This window comes from Mchenga conophoros, linkage group LG15, assembly GCF_057382185.1.
Source record: "Mchenga conophoros isolate Kocher_MC1m ecotype Shallow Benthic linkage group LG15, M_conophoros_male_GT1.1, whole genome shotgun sequence".
In the NCBI taxonomy this organism is placed as follows: Eukaryota; Metazoa; Chordata; class Actinopteri; order Cichliformes; family Cichlidae; genus Mchenga; species Mchenga conophoros.
In genome coordinates, this window is record NC_140540.1 from 14,753,920 (window position 1) to 14,774,129 (window position 20,210).

At 38.5% G+C, this 20,210-nt stretch overlaps 1 protein-coding gene across 1 annotated transcript in view; it reads right to left on the reverse strand.

Moving 5' to 3' along the window:
- The window catches only part of enpp1 (ectonucleotide pyrophosphatase/phosphodiesterase 1), a 37,824-nt gene that overhangs the window by 12,711 nt on the left and 4,903 nt on the right, over positions 1 to 20,210 (reverse strand). Inside the window, exons 2-16 of the mRNA XM_085247143.1 lie at positions 19,997 to 20,066; positions 14,649 to 14,709; positions 12,856 to 12,953; positions 12,696 to 12,775; positions 9,871 to 9,990; positions 8,845 to 8,954; positions 8,673 to 8,738; positions 8,505 to 8,577; positions 7,021 to 7,129; positions 5,545 to 5,676; positions 5,398 to 5,429; positions 5,136 to 5,263; positions 4,376 to 4,445; positions 2,553 to 2,640; positions 1,203 to 1,387 (exon numbers count right to left, since the gene is read on the reverse strand). Coding sequence (XP_085103269.1) covers positions 1,203 to 1,387; positions 2,553 to 2,640; positions 4,376 to 4,445; positions 5,136 to 5,263; positions 5,398 to 5,429; positions 5,545 to 5,676; positions 7,021 to 7,129; positions 8,505 to 8,577; positions 8,673 to 8,738; positions 8,845 to 8,954; positions 9,871 to 9,990; positions 12,696 to 12,775; positions 12,856 to 12,953; positions 14,649 to 14,709; positions 19,997 to 20,066 — 1,422 coding nt within the window. The remainder of the gene's footprint in view (positions 1 to 1,202; positions 1,388 to 2,552; positions 2,641 to 4,375; positions 4,446 to 5,135; positions 5,264 to 5,397; positions 5,430 to 5,544; positions 5,677 to 7,020; positions 7,130 to 8,504; positions 8,578 to 8,672; positions 8,739 to 8,844; positions 8,955 to 9,870; positions 9,991 to 12,695; positions 12,776 to 12,855; positions 12,954 to 14,648; positions 14,710 to 19,996; positions 20,067 to 20,210) is intronic.

Here is a 20,210-nt window from a genome sequence, read left to right on the forward strand (position 1 = left end):
GGTTTTCCAGCCAACATCTACACACCAATCAATACACTGGAAAATAGTTTGTCCATTGCTGGAAAAGTCTAGTATTAGGAGGGCTAGATACTTTTTATTTCTCTGATGACCTTCAATCCAGCTTTTTTCAATTTTTCTGCAAGCAGGTTTAAAACAATTCTATTGCTCTAAAAGGTGTTATACAGCAATATAATCCAAACACAAGACTTCATTTAGCACAGTCAAAGATGAAAGAATAGGGGTTAAACACACCAAACAACATCATATGTTAGCTTCAGAACATGCAAATGCAGTTATAGTCAGATCCCCGAGCTCTGCTGTGTTCTCTCCTGGAGAATTCTCATTTTTCGCTGTGCACACAAAGAATGATTAAGTGAAGCACCAAATATAACCACCTAAAAGTCCACAGCAATGCCACTGTGGATAGAAACTAGTCCCAAAATAAGCCTGAATGTGTGTTACATGATCTTGTGATGTAGGAGTGATGAGCTGTTCTGTTTATTTACAAAACTCTTTGAAATTATGACTCTAGCAAAAGGCCCACATGTCCCAGTTATCTACCACCACAAAGCACTCATCAGCTGAAAAAACGGAGAAGAGTCTCAAATCTAACCAATGCATATGCATGTAACTGCACGCAACTACGATCTGTAAAAAGAGAACGCCTCTAATAGTTTTATATATACAGAAAGCTCTTGTATTTTATTAATGTGCCCATAAATAAACTTGCATTTGAGACACAACTTAATGTGCACATTTGTGGAGCTTAGTTGTCATGTATAACTGTGTAATACACATTTGTGACACTCAGACAAATATGCAGTGGGTATATATGTTGCTTTAAGCTAAAACCTAATGCTAGCATTAGCAATAAAATCCTTTAAAAACATAGATGTTTGGCAGATCTTTGTATAGTTTAATGGGAGTTTACTGACAGAAAGAATATTTCATATAAAAATAAGTTCTAGACTAATTTAAATGTTGGCCAGGCACTGGTCCATAGCTGTCTAGTCAAAGAAAATTTTGTGCCCATCCATCTAGTAGGTTGACAATAATCTTAGGGTCTTTAAACCTATTAGAAAACATTCAGTGGGTCCCATAAATGGCTTTAAAAAATTAACAACATTTCACTCTAGTTGTAAATATATTTCATTCTTGACATTTGCATCCAGAGGCCAAAAATAAATCTGGTTAGCACATACCATTTCTGTGGTTTGGGATTCACAAGTGCACTGCAGGTTGTCAGAGGGGAAGAGCACATTAGAGTTACAGAGGATGTCGTGGGAGAGCTGTGCTGGGAGAACTGGATTATGGACGGGGTGCTTCAGGAGGTGGTTCAGACTACCGTGGGTCCCGTTGTTTGGAGAAGGACGAATGCCAAGAAGATCTGTTTGATAAGAGAAGAAAATGATTAATTAAATGAATGAATAGGACACATCAAATAAGACAACATGTCAGTGTATTTGAAATTAAAAGAAGAGTCATGGTTTCAAGAACAACAAATCTTTACCAAAGTTATCACACAGTACAATTATAAGAGTTCAGCGACTTATACAAATTTGCTTTGTTTCAAAGAGAGTGAGCCTTAATAGTCAGTTTATTATGTATGTTAAAAAAATACACCAGCAAAGAGTAAATCTGCCTAAATTCTACTTTTTTAAAATTGATACTGCCTGAATTAATGGAAGATGAACACACACCTATTCTATTTTGACCTAAAGAGCCACTACTGTAGCCGGCATACACCGTATGGTTGTGTGTTCAGTTTGATTCTGACTTAGAGTACTGAAATATCCGGGTTACTCTATCTTGTCTTCAGTCTGGTAGATATGGTTTCCTTTTTCTAACACTTCTTTATTTTGGAAGTAAAACACAGACCTAAAACTCAGTGCAGACGAAGCATACCTGCTTCCTCTTCTCAAGTGTGTTAACTTATCTTTTAAAAATAAGCAGCTGTTTTTAGCAATTTGATGAATTATGGGGTTAGTAAACTATGTTAGGCAAAGTAATAAAAATGAAATCAGATGACTTCTTGTAGACTTGCTGACTTGACTGTGTCTTGTGGACATGATTCATATGATGAAGCGATGGAAACTAATTATGTCACTGCAGAAATAGTTACACGTTCAGCAAATGCCCCGAGCTCAAGCCAATGCTGCTAGTGTCACATTTATCTGCTAAATACGTAGCTGCAGCATGCTTACCTTAGACAGAAAGTCAGCCTATGAGCATGTTTAGAGCTCACTGATTGAAACATTATATCTCCTGCAGTTTAAGACTATGGCATCAATTTAGAAGGTTTGTGGGGTGGACTAGTTCTCGGCTTTGATCGGTAATTCTTGTAGTCTCCTCAGCTCGCCTGGCAACCTCAAAGGGCTAACAAAACTTCAGGGTACAAGAGTAAAATAGATGTTCTCATTTAGCTCTCAGCATGAAAGTCAATGAGCGAATATGTCTAACGAAAAAGAAACGATAAAGAAAAAATATTAGGCTTCGTTGCAGGACAGGAGAAGAATGTGCAGTGAGCAGTGTGAAGGAACAATATAACTTACCACACATGAGGTTATATAATTCAATGTTCTCAAAAGTTGGCACAACTGTGCTGTGTTTAAATGCTGGACCGTAGCCAATGAAGATTGCCTGATGGAGACAAGCAAACAAACAAAAAACCAGGTAAGACTTTCATTAATTTCTCTTCAACCTGTAAAATAAACAAGTGCGTATATTGAACTATATGATCTACAGTTTGACAGTTTATCAACTTAAAACCTTTAAATTGTTTTTGTACAACAAAAACAAATCACTGAACACTTTAATTAGATAACGCATAAATATTTGAAAGGAACTAAAACAGTAAAATGACCTTACGTAACCTCAGAAGTGAAGGGCTTCAATTCTAGGAAAGCCTTGGATGGATTCACAGATATTTGCCTGTGATCTATTTCAAGGGCAGTTTGCAACTTTTCCTAGCTGTGTGCAGGCAGGCTGGCAACCGCTTACACAAAAGTTGACTTTTCTCGACCCTTTTTTTAGATCGGTCTGCAGTCTTGTAAGCTAATTATACCGAGTCAAATTCCAGTGTAAACCACGGCCGGAAGCATAGACAAAAATGCCATAAAGACTGACATTAAGGTGGCAGACAGAAACACCTTTCTCAATTAAAACAAACTCAGTCAAAAGTTGATTGTGTAGGTGGAGAGAAATCCACACAAAATGTAATTACGGTACTTAGGTCCGGGTCTAGACATACCTAATGCATATGTTTCCTTTAGATTTGTTTCACTACAAGTACAAGCCTAATTCCAAAATCTGTGAGAAAACATGCTAGGGCAGGGCCGTGTTTACCGCTGTGTAGCATCTGCTCTTCTTTTAACAACAGTTCATAAACATCTGGAAACTGAGGACACCAGCTGTTGGACTTTGGGGAGAAAAACATTGTCCATTTCTTGACTGATATAGGATTCTAGCTGCTCAACAGTCGCGATTCTTCTTTGTCCTATATTTGTCTCACGATGTGCCCAAGTTTTTTTTAACCGGTGAAGTTCTGGACTACAGGCAGATCAGTTTAGCACCGAGAGTTTTTTTTAAAGCTCATCTATTAAGACATTACATCATGCTTTATTCTGTAATAGCTGTGGTATGTAATTCAAAACCATCTTTCTGAAATATAGAAGCCCTTCCTTGAAAAAGATGTCATGGGAATGAGAGCAGATGTTGGTCTAAAACCTGTATATAACTTTCAGGACTGATGGTGCTTTTCCAGATGTACAAGCTTTGAAGCGAGCACACATAGCAAGCTGAATGGTCCATCTTCAAAGATGACAGTGCTTTAAACCTGCCTTCTGTTCAAAAATCCGTCTATATGCATATTTAAAGCTCACTGATTAAAATAATATATCCTATTTTTTTATTTCCATAAACAAACTACAGTATAAAGATCATGTTGGACTAATTCTTAGCTGTGATCAGTATATGTAGTCACCAAAGCTCGAACATTACTTAAAAAAGAAATCCAGAACAAATCTAATATTTTTGAGCAAACAGCAGAATATAACAAGATAGTTTCTTTTTCTACAATTGCAAACTCATAGCACGACTTGATTATCCAAACATGTGTGTCAAAACGTAAGATATGTGTGAGGTATTATGCGATGATTAAAATGGGAAAACCCACTGTTACAAGGACATCTCTGACACAACTCTTTCTGGGTATTGTGGCAAAGTGATCGTACAAAATGATCTGACTGGTGCTGTTAACACTGATCTATCACAGACAAAACGTGTATCACACACACACACACACACACACACACACACACACACACACACACACACACACACACACACACACACCTTTAAATTAAATTCCCCTGACCTGCATGTTGGTGAAGAGGTTATCAGAGCCGTGGAATCCGCCAGTGCAATACTTGATATCGCTGCGTTTACTGAGGAGAGAAAATAAAATTTATCTGAGGGAAAAAACACAGAACAAAATAAACATACTTCCCTTTTAGGTGTAACTGTATATTGTGTCTGCCAACATTTTTGGATGATTGCACAAATTACATTCAAGGAAGCATCAGCAAAAAATAAAAATAAAGATATATAATATATGTCAGCTTGTTTCTTAAAAAACAGCTCTGCTAAGCTAAAAAGGGAAACAATAAAAAACATTCTGTTTTATAAAACAATATAATAATAATAATACGAGTCAAAACATCACACCTACATATTGAGGTTGCATGTAAGCGAATATACACAAAGGTAGTCCAGAGATGTTTAGTAGAGACATGAACGTTGTAGTTACAGCTTAACATATATGCTTGTATTCTCAGACTCATCGACAGCAGAATGATCTAGATGCAGGTCAGCATGACGTGTTGCTTTACGACAGGAGGTTTACACGGCCATGAGATTTCTATGATTTAATTTTACATACAGTTTGTTGTTTAAGTTAAGTTGTTAAACCAAAATGCACAAATTACATGCCTGTAAACAAAAATGTTAAGTTAATTAGGTTAGAATTTAGCACTAAACTAAGCCTTTAATAGGACTAATAAAAAGTTTTCATGCAGCCCGACCTGATGAACTAACACATTAAAAATTAAAGAGAGTATCACTAATTGTTTACTTACAGTGCTGCTTGCCAGCCTGACTTCATGTAGAGGTGACCCCTCTCTATGCGGATGTTTTTAGCGAAGTGCATTCTTTTGGGAAGGTTTTCTTTGAGGTACGGCCTCATTGGCTGGTCAACGGTCCTGCACTTCAAAATGGACACAGACAAGGGGAATCAACACACAACAGAGAGAGAATGGGACTGTTTGACTTTCCAAGCAAGCAGATAATCTTTCATTCTTCTTATGAATACAAGAGTCCGATCTGGAATATTTCGCATACCGACAAGTTCTTCACCAGGCCCTCATAGTCAACTGAAAAAAGAAACACAGTACCAAGTAAGGCATGCTAATCTCCTACAAAGTGGCACAGAGTAATGATATAAATCTGGGAACAGGGGAATTCTGGTGTTTTTAAACAGGAACTCACAGGAAGAGTAATCCTGTGGGAGGCGACTTGGTCTGATGCGAGCAGCTGGGCCTTGGATTACAGTGAAACCAGAGGTGTCTTTCTGGAAATCTGACACATATGATGCCCTTTCACATGAAGCACTCTCCATGCCTGTTGAAAAGAAGTCATTTCACTAGGTTGTCTTCAGCAGGGCAACAAATGACACAGAGAAAGGCACCAGAAGAAGTTCTTAAACAAAACCTTATAATGTTTAAGAACTGTTTAATGTTGTATAAAAGCTACAAAAGTTTGTAATTCCTCTGAAATACAAAGTTAAAAGCTTTCCTCAATAAAAGGGGAAGATTTGTGGCGTACTTTCCATTCATTTCTAGGGATTCACAGAGCTTAAGTTTGCATTGCATGCAGGACGTGACATTCAAAATGACAGTGTAACATGTGTTGGCAATGTCTTTGGGTGTGACATGAGCACTCCAGCTAATTGCTTGTTTCTTGCCTTGCCAAGCTAGGGACTACCAAATACTAAAGTTAAAATTAACATCTTCTCTTGTAAATGATATGAAGCTAAACCTTTAATGAAGAACAAAATCTGTTCATGGATTTTAGAAAATGTACTTCTTCTCTTGGAAGTAATGTCTTAGATGAGGATATCTGGGCATCGCCCTGAGCCACATCCACTCCAACACACTGATCTTGAGTGTGTAATTACAGGGCTAAACATCTGGTCTCCAGCCATCCAAAGAAACCTCTTTCTCTAATACTGAGAACATTTTACTTAGTTAACATGCACATGACTTCTTTATTCAGTTCTTCAGTGGCAGCGGTCTCCATTCTTACCGACAGCAGGTACACTAACTGACAAACTGACATCAAGACTCAAAATAATTTCACTTTGAACTGCCAACAAATTAAAACAATTTCCAAGTCTCCTTATTAGGGTGTGTAACAGTAACATTTAATGTTTTAAGGTATCCAGTTTAAGGTTTCAGAGCTCTAATGTGCCTCATTCATCTTAGAAATGAACAGGAACACCGAGGATGCTCTCAGTGATAAAATAATTAACTGGAATCAAAATGTTTGACTATTTTGTGTTTCAAATCCTAAGATTTATGATTTCTTGCAGGATTAATTGCTTGTCAAATTGCAGAAGTGTTCCATTTCTGCTATATTTCGGTCTCCATGTTATCATCATCAGCTGAGGACGTCACTAACTGGAATAAGAAGCATGTGGAATGCCCCTTTATGTGAGCGAATGGAAAGAAAGCCTGGCTATTTTGAATTCCATTTGCAATATACTGCTCAGTTCCTCAAAAATGCTCAAAATATGTCCATTTGTATTTCATCAGTATTTCCATCAGAAATTAAGCCACCTGCTAGCTTTCATAAGACAATGCTTCTTTTCTTTTAAAGTGTATTTCAGTTTAAACTGGTAATTTTCGGTCTCAGTCATCCCATGTAAACTGTATCCCAGCTGTGGAGAGTTGATATTTATCTCACCGTGGTCAGATGCGACTATTATGTTGACACAATTGTGCAGGTTTTTTGCTTTTAGGCCATCCATCAGCATGCCCAGAATCCTGTCCACCCTTTGCAAGGCCGGAACGATCTAAATGAATAACAGAAGTTCTAACAGAGTTAAAATGTTACCACGACTGGAACAACAACACTGAGAATCACTGTGCTTTTGCCATTCAAACGCCCTATCAACAATGTGCTTTAGATAAATATTTACCCAGCAAAATGAACAGATTTGTTACCATAAGAGACGATCTTGACTATTTGAAGAGGTTGGACTTAATACTTTCAGTGGAATAAAATAACTATAAATAAATGAAAATAGAAAAACAGCATTACAGGTCCTTCGTTGTGCAGGCCGCAGTAAGCAGAGCTGAGTAGACCTCCCTTTCACCAACCACCACTTCCATCTCACCAGAGAGCTGCTAAAAAGGTTTTAATTCAGCTGAGAGACTCATAATCACTTCACAGCATCCTGATTTTATCCCAAGGGCCTACGTTCCAAAAACACCACACTTAAAAGGCATCAAGGAGTCATTCAGGACAGATGCCAGAATCAGGTGGTTGGTCAGCTAGCAACTTAGCTTCTCTTTAAACTGTTGAACAAGACAAGACATACAGTTCCAAAAAAAACAAAACCAAATGCAATCAGCACACTCACTAACACCCTTCTGCTCAAACAGTTTGTTATGGACAAACTCCCTTTAGTGCAGATGTCCTACCAAACAATCCATTGTTCACATCAGCGTCGAGTTCCCTCAGTTGAGGAACAGTTTTCAGTTGGTGCCCTAATCCTGAGCTTGGCCGGATTTCATGGATACAATGTGGTAAAATCTGTATATTTGTTCATCTGTATATCTGCCCGTCTGTATAGCAATATACAGCATCTGTATGCTATACAGATCATCTGTATATCTGTATACAACAGTACATTTGTCTGTAGTTCATCTGTATATTTGGTCTCTCTGTACATAGTCTGTTCATAACTATTCCACCATTTATACTACCCTTATCTGTATATATCAGTATATCCATACATTTAGTAGCCCTCTGCTTATCTGTATATAATTGCTCTTATTGCACTTACTACTCTTGCACTTAGATGCAAACTGTATTTTCTTATCCTGCATTTATACATGTGTAATGACCATAAAGTTGAATCCTAATCCTAAAATGTGTTTATCCTAGTTAAAGCAGTTAAACACATTTTTCTTCTTCATTTTGTGCTTAATTTGCCGCTCACCAGGACCAATTTACACTAGCAGGAGCATATTAACTGAAACCCCAGGCATACATTACACAACTGAGTGAACCTGTGATTGTAAGGCATGCTCAGTCAGCTGACGAACACTGTCAGCACACAAATTTTCCATACAGAGCTTTCCTCTAATGATGTTCCCTTCTTTTACCTAGTTATTCTTTTAGGTAATCAATAACCGGCTTATTAATACAGGCAAATAACTCACCTGCGTACTTTCTGGCCCATAGTAATGTCCTGTTGAATCAGGTTCATCCAGGTATAAAGTGTAGAAGTCAGGTCTAAAGACAGAAAGCCAACAGTTACGAGTGATATAGAGAGTTTCCTTATGGGAACTTACAACATCATCTTTGTTATCATAAAGATGAACATGAACCTTTCTCCCTCAGGTAAATTGAGCCAGTCAAGCAGTGTTGACACTCTCTTCTCAAATGCAACAGACCTGTGGGACAAATGTAATTTATGAAAGCATCGATACAGCACTGCATTGAGCTACATTTTACACTTCATTGGCATTGAATCAGAAGCTTGCATGGCATTGCTCTTACTTGTCATACATCTTGTAAAAACTTGGGAGGGTGCCATTGATGGCTACATCAGAGCCTGGCCAGAAGAAAGTTGCTGATTTCAGCTTCTGATAGATGGCCGTGAGCCAGACCTGACGAGAGAAGTTAGGTGAGATAGAGAAATGAAAAAATGTATGAAATTAATAGAAACGAGGAGGAGAAAAGAGTGCCATCTAGACTCTATTCTGAGTGAGTTGCAGTAGAAAATTGGATAATTAATTTTCAGTACATTGCGGCACCAGTGTTTAGTACATCAAGCTAAAAGCGTAATCCCTCACAGCCCTGTCAAGTCAGAAGGCAACCTAAGAGTAGGATTTTATTCTAAATGAATACCCATTAGATCTGCAGGTAGATGTATTAGTTATGCAGCTGTCTCCTAAACATTTGGCTGATGCACTTAGCTGTATTGGTTCAAAAGTCATTATGAAAGAATTCATTCCTATAGACTAAATTGCTTGACAGGGGTCATCCATCTCTTCTTCCCTCCTGAAAAGCCATATTGCAGCTGAATTGTGTAATTTCAAGAAGAGCACTTTGTCACACACTTGAGAAATGAGATTTAAGAGGCCTCTCATTTAAATGAAAACCACAAAGCATCTAAACAAGCACCACACGCAGCCCTCACAAGCTGTCACTTATTACGAGCTCAATCCATAATTATAATCAAGAAACTCCTTACAGGGAGAACCGATTCTCAACAATCAAACTTGCTGACTGACTTGTGTCGTTCATAGAAAGCAAATTACATTGTGATGAACACAGTATTTCTATTTCTAACACATGACTAGTGCGCTGACTTTTGCAGGACTATGAACAACACTGTCTAACTGGGATTCTCAGATGTGTGAAATAAACAGTATTCCCGAGAGCTACATTTTTGTGGCCATGTTCAACAGAACCTAAATTTCCTTAAAAGGATTTGTTATTAGCAGGTTTTACTTTTGGCCTCTATGAGCCTGAGCTTTGCTGTACTAATTTACCACCTTTCTACACAACAGGTTCACTTACTGGTTCTCCTTGATACCACTGGGGGTTCAATTTCTCATCCGTTTTCAAGCTGAAGAAAGCATTTTGTTTCACATCGTACATCTTGTTGTCCACAATCCCATGAGACTCGGGATAAAGACCCTGCAGGAATAGAGATAAGATAAACCAAGTCACAATGAGCTGCTTTGATTCTGTGGCTGCAGGGATTTAAAGGTGATTACCTCTTCTCTCACCATCTTTCAACCCCAAATATTACAAGTAACCACAGCAGTTTATCTTAATTGCAGTGTCTGATTTCAACCAATAAAGGTGGAGTCAACGTTATAAGCGTCTTGCTGGAGTTGTTCTCCGTACGAATGTAAGCCATTAGGTCTCAACCATTCCTACCATCCTGTGGAAGTGTCATTTTAGAAAAAGCAGGATGTTTACACTTCTTTACAAACAGATTTAGAGTTTGAGCTTCTCTTACTCTAAATGTCTGTTCTGTCTGTAACAATTGAAAATAAAATAAAATAGATACATAATAATAATAATAAAGGTCAATTAAATGGACCAATATGGCAAGGCCATGATGATGCACTTGGTAAAGTAAATCTGCTAGGCATCTTTCTTGGCCTTCAGACAATAATTCTGATGGCTAAAGATCCAAATGGGACAGGCAACCCTCCCCCCCCAAAACAAACAAGCAAACAAACAAAAAAAAATTTATGTTTTGCTACTTTATTCTCAGTCACATCTGCTAGCAACCAAACTAAACAGAGAGGGGGTGTCACTGACCGGTGTCCAGGCTTCTGTGAGTGGGGCCCTAAGTACTTGGCTTCAAGCACAACTGAAAAGAGTTTAATAACAATAACTACTTAGTCACGGTTTCCGCGTTCACAAACAAGTATAATCCTGGAATAAGTCTATTAACTAAACCAGTTATTTTTATAGCTTTCTTTCCTAACTTTAAAGTGGACATGAAACACTTCATTTATAAAGGCTAATTTACATCATTATCAATTTACATCATCATCTCAAAAACTGACACAGATGTAAAACTGTCTGTGAAGCAAGATTTAAGAAATCCTATTTTTAAGACATGTTTATAATCTTTCAGTACAGAGCGTAACGTCACCGGATTGGTTGGTTTCTTGTAGTCAATAGACTTACATTAGTTTATGTTAGCTAACTAGTTACAGAACCGATAACTCAATGGAAAGCAAGGTGACTAAAACTAAAAATCTGTTTCAAGTGATCACTTTTGTGCTGCCTCTGACTGCAACAAAGAGTTTTATGTTAAAACTAAATTTATACTTTTCACTTTCACTGCCTCTTTGTTGTTTGGCTAGCTGGACTCAAATGGGAAAATCCAGCTGTTAGCTGTAATGTTTGGGTTTGTAAAGCATTTTATGAATGAGCACTGTGTGGAGGAGAGCCTTCAGATCAATCAGCCGTATTTTATGCATTAAACTAGTCTGTCTTTTCCCAACACATCCAGACATTTTCCAACATCACAGGTTTCTTAAATCCAGCTACACATACAGTGTTACATCTTTTCAGTTTTTGAGAGCAGGGGTAGTGTAAATTAACCTTTATACATCAAGTGTTTCATGCCCACTTTACATATATAGAGAATAATCCCTTTCAGTTCACTGACCACTGAAACCGAGGCATACTAAAGGCACATTCACACCTTTATTCAGGACTCTAAGGCTACGTTCACACTGCAGGTCGTAATGCTCAGATCCGATTTTTGGATCAAATCCGATTTTTTTGTCTGCTTGTTCACACTACAAATAAAATGCGACAGCAAACGTGCTCTAGTGTGAACGCTCAAAGCGGCCCGCATGCGCAAAAGAAGACGTCACAAACAACGTGTTCCGTTTAGATCTAGACCAAACAGTATTGTTTGACTGATGGCCCTTAATATAAAGACTTCGGGCTTTACGTTTCCCAATTTTTGCTTTAAGTTATTTTGTTATTTACATAATAATGTAAATAACCTAATAATGATCCTTATTGCTCTTTTAGATAGGAGCGGTGCTTCAAAGGATAGTTGCAGATTTCTGTCAGAATCTGCAGATTATACAGTACAAATAAAATGTTCACGTTGTCTTCCCAACAGTTTCACTGACATCTACACTGGATGGCCAGGAAGCGTTCGCGTTGTCTTCTCGGGCGCTTCTCGGGCGCTGATAATTGGCGTCTGTCTTGTGTCAGTGACGTAAAAGATGGATTTAATGCGACATGACCGTTCACAGCAGTCGCTTTCTAAAACATCGGATTCAGTACCACATACGAAAGTGACCCAGATCGGATTTGAAAATATCGGATTTGTGCCGTTCACACTGTCATACCATGATCGGATATGGGTCGCATAGGGTCAAAAAAATCAGATTTGATGCGCTTTTGCCTGCAGTGTGAACGTAGCCTAACTGTAACTACTAGGTGCTTTTCCTATCATGCTGACTTACATGCTGCTGGCTTTGGCTGTGTAGTTTTCTCTTAGTAAAATATGCCATCTGCTCCCAGTAGACTTGTCATATGCTACAAAAACCATGTCTTATATGACCATATACTGGGTTTCTTAATCACTGCTAGATTATTGGCAGATTAAGAAATCCTGGGAAATGAATAACCAGTAATGTCATGTGGGTATGTTGAACGTGCTTTGTAGTAAGTGCCCCAGGTAATTGGGTTGGTCAGATCACATTCAAACTGCACACAAAACTGCTCTAAAGTTCATTGGAACAGTTACAAATTACAAATACATCCTTACACAACATGAGTTATTCATCATCACTGACCAAACACTGTTGCCCAGCAAACCTGTTTGTATTTCTCAATGAACAAAAAACACTCACAGTCACAATGGTGTAGTGGTTGGGAAAGGTCTTTGTGGGATAAACAGGCCTCAGGTATGGTGTTGTAGTTCCATTATTTCCTGCAATGTAACAAAGTCACATTGTTACCTTGAGCTGTAAATCGTAAAGAACTGTGAGACAGGCGATGTTTTTGACTTACGTAACTTGCTGATAACAGGCATGTGACTCGCATGTTCTTTCAGATACGCTGCCCGGAAACCGTCCAAAGACACCAGGATGAGAGGAGGCTTTGAAAATCTGGACAGGAAAAACATCTGATAAATACATTCTCTAAGGGGACGCTGACCTGTGTTTATCATTAATAATCTGGAGTCATCTTTCCGCTCCTTCTAGTGCCAAGTTTTTCTATAAGCAAGTCTAATCACACAACAGCATCTTGAAATGGCTACAGTCAGTCATTTCGAAGCATTTTTTAAATCAACTTTCATATCATAGCTCACTGAAACATAAAAACTGAACCAAATTTAAGACAAATGAAAATTTAACTGACTTTACTTTTCCATCTGTGACATTTCAATCATCTTCTGTCCTCCTATCGGTTTCCTTTCAGTTCAGAAGTCTTTCAACATCATGTCCCTTTCTTAGAATGTCTGCCCTTTAACATTGCTTTGGTGTCAAGCCACTGAGAGCAAGAATTAGACCTGTGGCTGAATGCGCTGTACTATGTAGCAGCGCTGGCATTAAACCAAAACAAGCTAAAAGTTGTGAAACAGACCTGGAGAAGGAAGAGTTGGTTATGATTTTCTGTAGAGTTGCAAATATGAAAATGTCTTTCATTTTTTATTGTAAATGTAGAATAAAATCATCAATAGAATTCAGAAAATCATATAAAAATAGATACAATTAAAGCAGTTTATTGAGGGTTTTCATGTGACATCATGCGGACATAGTTTAAAATTTGTCTGCCTCTGATTTATAAAGCATGTTTCGCAGATAAAAATCACAGAGTGCTTCACAATAAAGCCAGAAAACTCCCCTGAAAAACATAACACTGGCCAGTTTGTGTACTGGTCGTCTATTACTGGTATTAGCTGTGTAGTTGTAAAATGTGTAAAAGTGACGCTAAGTGGAAATAGGGAAGGTTCAACTTCAAAGTAAAATATGTGCTTTTTGAAACTGCAGCACTATGGTAGAACTTTTATGCTGAAGGCAAACTTTCTCCATTTCCGGTTTGCATGTCACTTTTAAAAGTTTTACAATAGCTCCGAGAGCAAGCCCATCACACCCATTCAAACTAGCAGCAATATGCTAGTAACCAAAATAATCATAAGAAAGATTTTGCCAACCTGTCAGGAAAGTAAAAGTGTGGTGTATCCATAGAAACAATAAAAAACAACACTCATATAAATAGACATTTGTGTGTCTTATTGTATTTTTCAAACTAAAATAGCTTCATCTGGAGCCACAGGACCATTTTTCCACAGTCTGACGCGTCTGTCTGAGGTTACTCCCTCGCCAAGACAGAAACACAAACATGTGACCACGCTCTCGTGCAAACACACAGACACAACTCATCAACACATGCCTGATTACTCGGCCATTACCCCAGTTTCCATAGAGACAGTTACTTTTTCCCCAATAAAGCAACACCACTAGGAGAAAACAAGCCGTGATTCAGCTATTTACAAGATAAAAAATATGGACGTTAGCTGGGTAAGCAACCAGAGGGTGACAGAAAGGAAACTCTAGCCTGCTTTGTATGTTGATAATGTTTGCTAACAGTGAACAATGGTTTCTTCTCAGGGAAAATGTGGGTGATATGATTAAATAGTTCCACTTTCAGATCTGTGATATGTTACAACTTAGGATTCAGACAGAGGAGGACCAGAGCTGATGTAATCCAAAGGAGTCCAGGTGGAATTTGTGCATTCAATTTTATGAAAAGTAAATCTGTTTTCACATTGCTGAAGCCAAACAAAAGTATTATATTACCCAGAAGGACACTGTGGCTGACTGACTTCCTGAAAGGGCCCTTCCATCCAGACTTCCCCTCCTGTGAGAAAAGAACTGTGTTACTAAGGAAAATTGAGGTTTTCTATTTAATTTCAGCACACTTTTTGGGTTAAAGCAAATGTCAATAAATAATATATATTAACATGACACAGTGACCTTGGAAGGTAAGTTACTAGAACTGTTTTGACAACCACTTAGATCCTCAGTTTAAACTCTTACAGATTTTAAAACCTTTCATATAAATAACGGAATCTATGTTAAACCACAAAAGGACATCACCTGACAAGCTTTGAGGATATAATATGATCCCATTTGGTGGACAGCAACTAAAGCAATCTGTCAAGTTCACCCTTTAAATGGCACTGTTGAATAATTTGACTACCAGTGAAGAGGATGTGTAAGTGCAAAGTGACATTACTTTTTCATCCACATTTACAAGAAGACCGGAAGCATTTCGAGACAGAACACATGCTACGCTTTCATTTTGCCTCGGAGAAGATGAGATCACCATAGAAACAATCTTGGAAACAAAGAAGTGAAACATAACACGTTGTAACCTGATGTATCCACACATGCACTGAAACCCCTCCCCCCCAAAAAAAGGTCATTATTTCACTTTATCTGATAAGCGAAATATATACAATGATGTTTTTTTTTTTTTTTTTATATTCTTTATTTCTACAATATTACCTCATAAAGATGATTACAGGCATTAATTAACACAGTTTACAAGAGAAAAACGAAACAAAACGAGAAGAAAGACAGATAGAAAGAAAGAGAAAGAAAAAAAAAAAAGAAAAAAAAATTATATATATATATAAAATAAAAGGAGAAAGCTCTGTCGGGAGTAAACAATTAACTAAATTGGTGGTTTCAAGCTTTAAAGAGAAAATTCGGTTTATAGGTATTAACGTATTGGACCCACTTATCCCAGCACAGATGGAACCAGGCCATCCTGTCATTAACATGAGCTGTTACTTCCTCCATCCTATATATCTCTAACGTAATTTCCCACCATAATGACAAAGTCGGTATGTCTTGCGAGGACCATTTCTTTGTTATACATTTCTTACTTGCAACCAATAAAGCTCTTAACAGACATATGTCATTTTTAGACCAGTTCTGCGGGATACAGCCAAAAAAAATTGTCTTCATATCCTGATGGAATGTACAGTTAAAAATGCCTTGTAATATACCATGAATGTCTTTCCAGTAAGTCCGTAGCACAGGACAGTCCCACATAATATGGGTGTGATGGGCTCCTTGGTATCCACAGTTTCGCCAGCACACGGGAGGATTCCCATCATAGTGAGCCTTTTGACATGGAGTGATAAAGAACCTTATCAGAGTTTTCCATCCGAACTCCCTCCAGCTTTTGGAGGAAGTACTCCTCCATTGCCATTCCCACATCTGAGTCCATTCTTCCCTAGAAATACACATCCCTCCCTCCTTTTCCCATAACATCTTCACATAATCAGTTGAGTGTGGAAGCTTATTCATAAAAAAATTGTACCAAAAAAAAATGAGTCTTGTGTCAACATCCCCACTGTACGCCTGTCTAAATAAAGTTACCAATTCCACGTTAGTATTTGACATCTGACCGATTGTTGTCTTTATATAGTGTCTTATTTGCAAGTATCGAAAAAAATCCTGTTTTTCTAGATTGTGTCTCTGTTTCAGCGTGTCAAAACTAATAAGGTTCCCATCCTTTATCAAACTATCATATGTAGATAACCCTTTAGCAGGCCAGCTTTTAAAACGTGAGTCCAATTTATTCGGGGCAAAGTCAGAATCATATGCATACCATTTGAATAAAGCCAAATCCTGTTCAAGTTTGAATTCTTTCACGACTTTTCTCCATATATTAAGTGTGCACGACACCCAGGGGTTATGAATCTTGTCAATATATTTTCGAATATTCGAGTCCATCAGGACAGCTTGTATTGGGGAGGAAAACATATTCTCCTCTATAGTCTTCCAGTGTGCTTGGTAGCTTGTATCACACCAATTAACCACCGTTTTCAACTGAGCAGCCCGATAATAATTTTTTAGTGATGGCAACCCCCATCCTCCCACCTTCTTATGTAATTGTAAAGTTTTAAAACAAACCCTCGGCCGCTTCCCCCCCCCCATATAAACCGCGATATTATTTTATCCCATTCATTGAAACGACTTGGATCAATGGATATTGGTAGTGTTTGGAATAAATATAATATTCTTGGCAAGATGTTCATTTTAATAGATTCAACTCGTGAGTGTAAAGAAAGAAAGGGGATCATGTTCCATCACCTAATATCACCCACTATTCTCCTTTGTAGAGAACCAAAATTCTCCTCAAATAGTTTAGTTAAATCCTTGGGAATAACAACTCCTAGATATTTCAATGATTGTGCTTGCCAATTCATTGGATATTGAACAACCATGTGAGCTGGGGGGTTGTAGTTATAGCTGAGAATTACAATGATGTTTTAAGAATGCATTAATTGGTTTGTTACATCAGGGAAATACATAACCTGTGAACACAACAGTACAGACTGCATTCAGTGCAACCTTTTTAGCCCTCAGCTGTTTCCTTACATAACAGGGCTTTCATGTTATCACAGTTTCACTTCATGTCTGTCGTGTTGGATAATGACACCAGTCAGGAAAAAGACTCCTGGTTTGAATCTTGCTGTTGGCTGTTTAAGTGTTCTGCAGGAGCCTGCATGGGTTTCCACCAACTGATCGAAGTCATGCATGTTAATTTGATTTTAAATGGGCTGTAGGATGGGAATGTAAGACTGTTTTCCTCTCTGTGTTAGCCTTGTGAAAGACTGGTGACGGCGTTTATCCCGTCTCGTTATCCTCAATTCATGGTTATTATGACACCCCAGAAGAAATGAGCCTCATTTTCATTAGAGCTCTTATTGTGCCTACTTGATGCATTTACTAATGAGAGGGTCTGTATCAAAGACACACAACTATTAGGTTATTCTTTTGATGGGTGGATTTGGGTTTTACATATTTTTACATGTTCCATTTGTTGCTGTTCTTTTAACTCTCTCAAGCCTAACCTGTCGCTGGCATCAGACAGGTGTTTTGTAATCCTCTTTTCAATATCTGCAACTCCCGTAACTCCTGAACCATTTGCTTGATTGAAATAATTGCAACGGTTCCTGAAAACAGCGACTCTGCGCTTTTCAGTGATATTAGGGTTATTACGGTAATCCCAGGCACGGTGTCTTAGCAGCTCCGTGAAGAGGAAGGTTGGTCCTCCCAAAACAACAAAAAACACAAAGGAAAAAAGCCGTCACTTGCTCTTTCTGCTGTGAGAGAGGCTAATACAATACTGTTGTTTATGCATCAGTAATATATGATTATCTAAGAGAGAGCTGCAAGAACAGCACTTCCTTCCTGTGTTATGTAGAGACATGTATAACAGAAAAAACCAAATATAAGTGCTGCTTCCTGGAGCTGTTAGAAAACAAAAGCAGCACTTAGTTTGGGAAAGACAATAGACAGTAAAACAATCATAACATTTATTCTAGTTGTTGTAATCAAATGCGAACTGAGAATACGCCCTCAAATGTTGTAACGGTCTGCACAGGTTGATAAGAAACCTTCCTTACTCAAGGACTTTCCCACAGGCAAGGCATCACCAAGCAGGATATTTTGGGTCACCTCTTTAACCTTTTAAACATCTGCCTTCCTTATGCATCCATCAAGTCTCCTGCTGTACTGACAGGGCATACGACAGAGGGAGCCTTAGCACATGGGTGAAAAATCCTCTCCTCGCTGCGTCGGGGCCAGCTATGTGGTTTGGACTTAACACGGGGATGCTCTGTCTCAGGAGACGGCTTTCTATGGTGAGTAATCGACAAGTAATCGAAAGGTTTTATGTTAACTGAGGAGAAAATAGAGTGCAAGTTAAAGGGAAATGCCACAGGAGAGAGAGGACCCCACCCAGGCTGGGGACTGCTGCCCACAGTCATCGCCGCTGCCCCCTAAATTGGAGGAGCGTTTTGGCATGGTGGTTTTCAACAAAGAGCGTACTGACACTGCTGCCCACGTCTAACTGGGGCGAATCTATAGCTGCAGAAAACATTCCTCTGTCACTTAAGAGGGTATTTACGACTTGTTTTGCAACCATGGACAGAAAAAACTAGCCTGCACCACCCTGACAAAAACATACGCTCAACCTATGCGGCGTCTTGGGGGTTAACTTTCACCTCTCTGTCTCTCTTTTGCTGCCTGGTTGGTAACTTTATCCTTCTCTACTGCTCCTCTAAATACTTCAAGTCTCAAGTTTCTGGAGGATCTGCAGCGGGATGTTAGGTGCTATACACAAGAGTGTGGAGCCTTGATTGTTATTTTACCAAGTGACAACCGCACCAAATGAGTTCTCGCTGAATAAATGCCAGAAATGTAACCTGAGATAATCTGTCTCACGCTCTTGTAGCCAAAGCACTCTATTCACTGTCCATGAGGAGTGAAAACCATGACTTAGACAAAGCTCAGACAGAAAATGTATTAATGTGGTACTACACAGATTTACATGTGAGTGAAAGAAAAAGCAGGTCAGCACTTTGACAGCTGCATTTCGAAGGTCAACTCTGAGAATTCATTAGGAAAAGCAATTGAAATCCTCGTGAATACAGGGCGCTGAGGTCTGTATTGACATTCTTCACATTTCCAACACCAGCACTTCACAGACTATATATCTACTAAAGTAAAATTCAAAGATATCCTGCAGTAACAGACTTATGCGGATTGTTGTTTTGTTTCCTGCGCAGAAGGATGCACATGTGTGTTGCAGTGACACGAAGTCCCGCTAATATTTTCATCTTGTACCACTTATTGACAGCTGCAGCAGCAATATGTCTGGATATGCACCAACCAAAGGAAGAGGGACTGCAAGCAATCAAACGTGGCAGTGAAGAAATGTAGCTTTTCTTAAAACTGTTTTTGCTGTTTTGAGGAAGAAGATACACTTAACTTGTTTATTAAACCACAAGAACATGCATAAAGCTGTTTGATGAGAAACAGGGGTGTTAAATAAATAAATTCTATTAGTACTATGGAATATAGCCAGTCCCAGGCTCACTTGGCGCAATCCAAGGTGACCAGGCCAACATTATACCAGAGGCAAAACAGTTTCTTTAAAATTTAAATGTAATCCAAGCTGAATGAAAAATATGCTATAAATGAAGCACAAATCATGAAGGGGGAAGAGGGATGGGGGAGGGGGATTGGGGACTTTTCCAACAGCCATTGGGCAAGAATTATGAAAATGAGGAGGTGAAATGTACATTAATTTAATGCTGGTTAATTAAAACAGTCAATCTTACCTGATCCTTTCTCCTTTCTCAGAAAAATCACCACAGCCAGGATAACCACCAGTAAACACAGCAGCAGAACCTATAACCCAGAAGATAAAATGGCAAGATGTTTGTTAAAGCTGTTAGAGATAGCAGCAACTAATTTCACATTGTTTATTTTGAACTATTTGAACTTTGAGAAAAGAAAAGGGTTCAAGCACTACAAAATCTCGTCTCTCTCAAG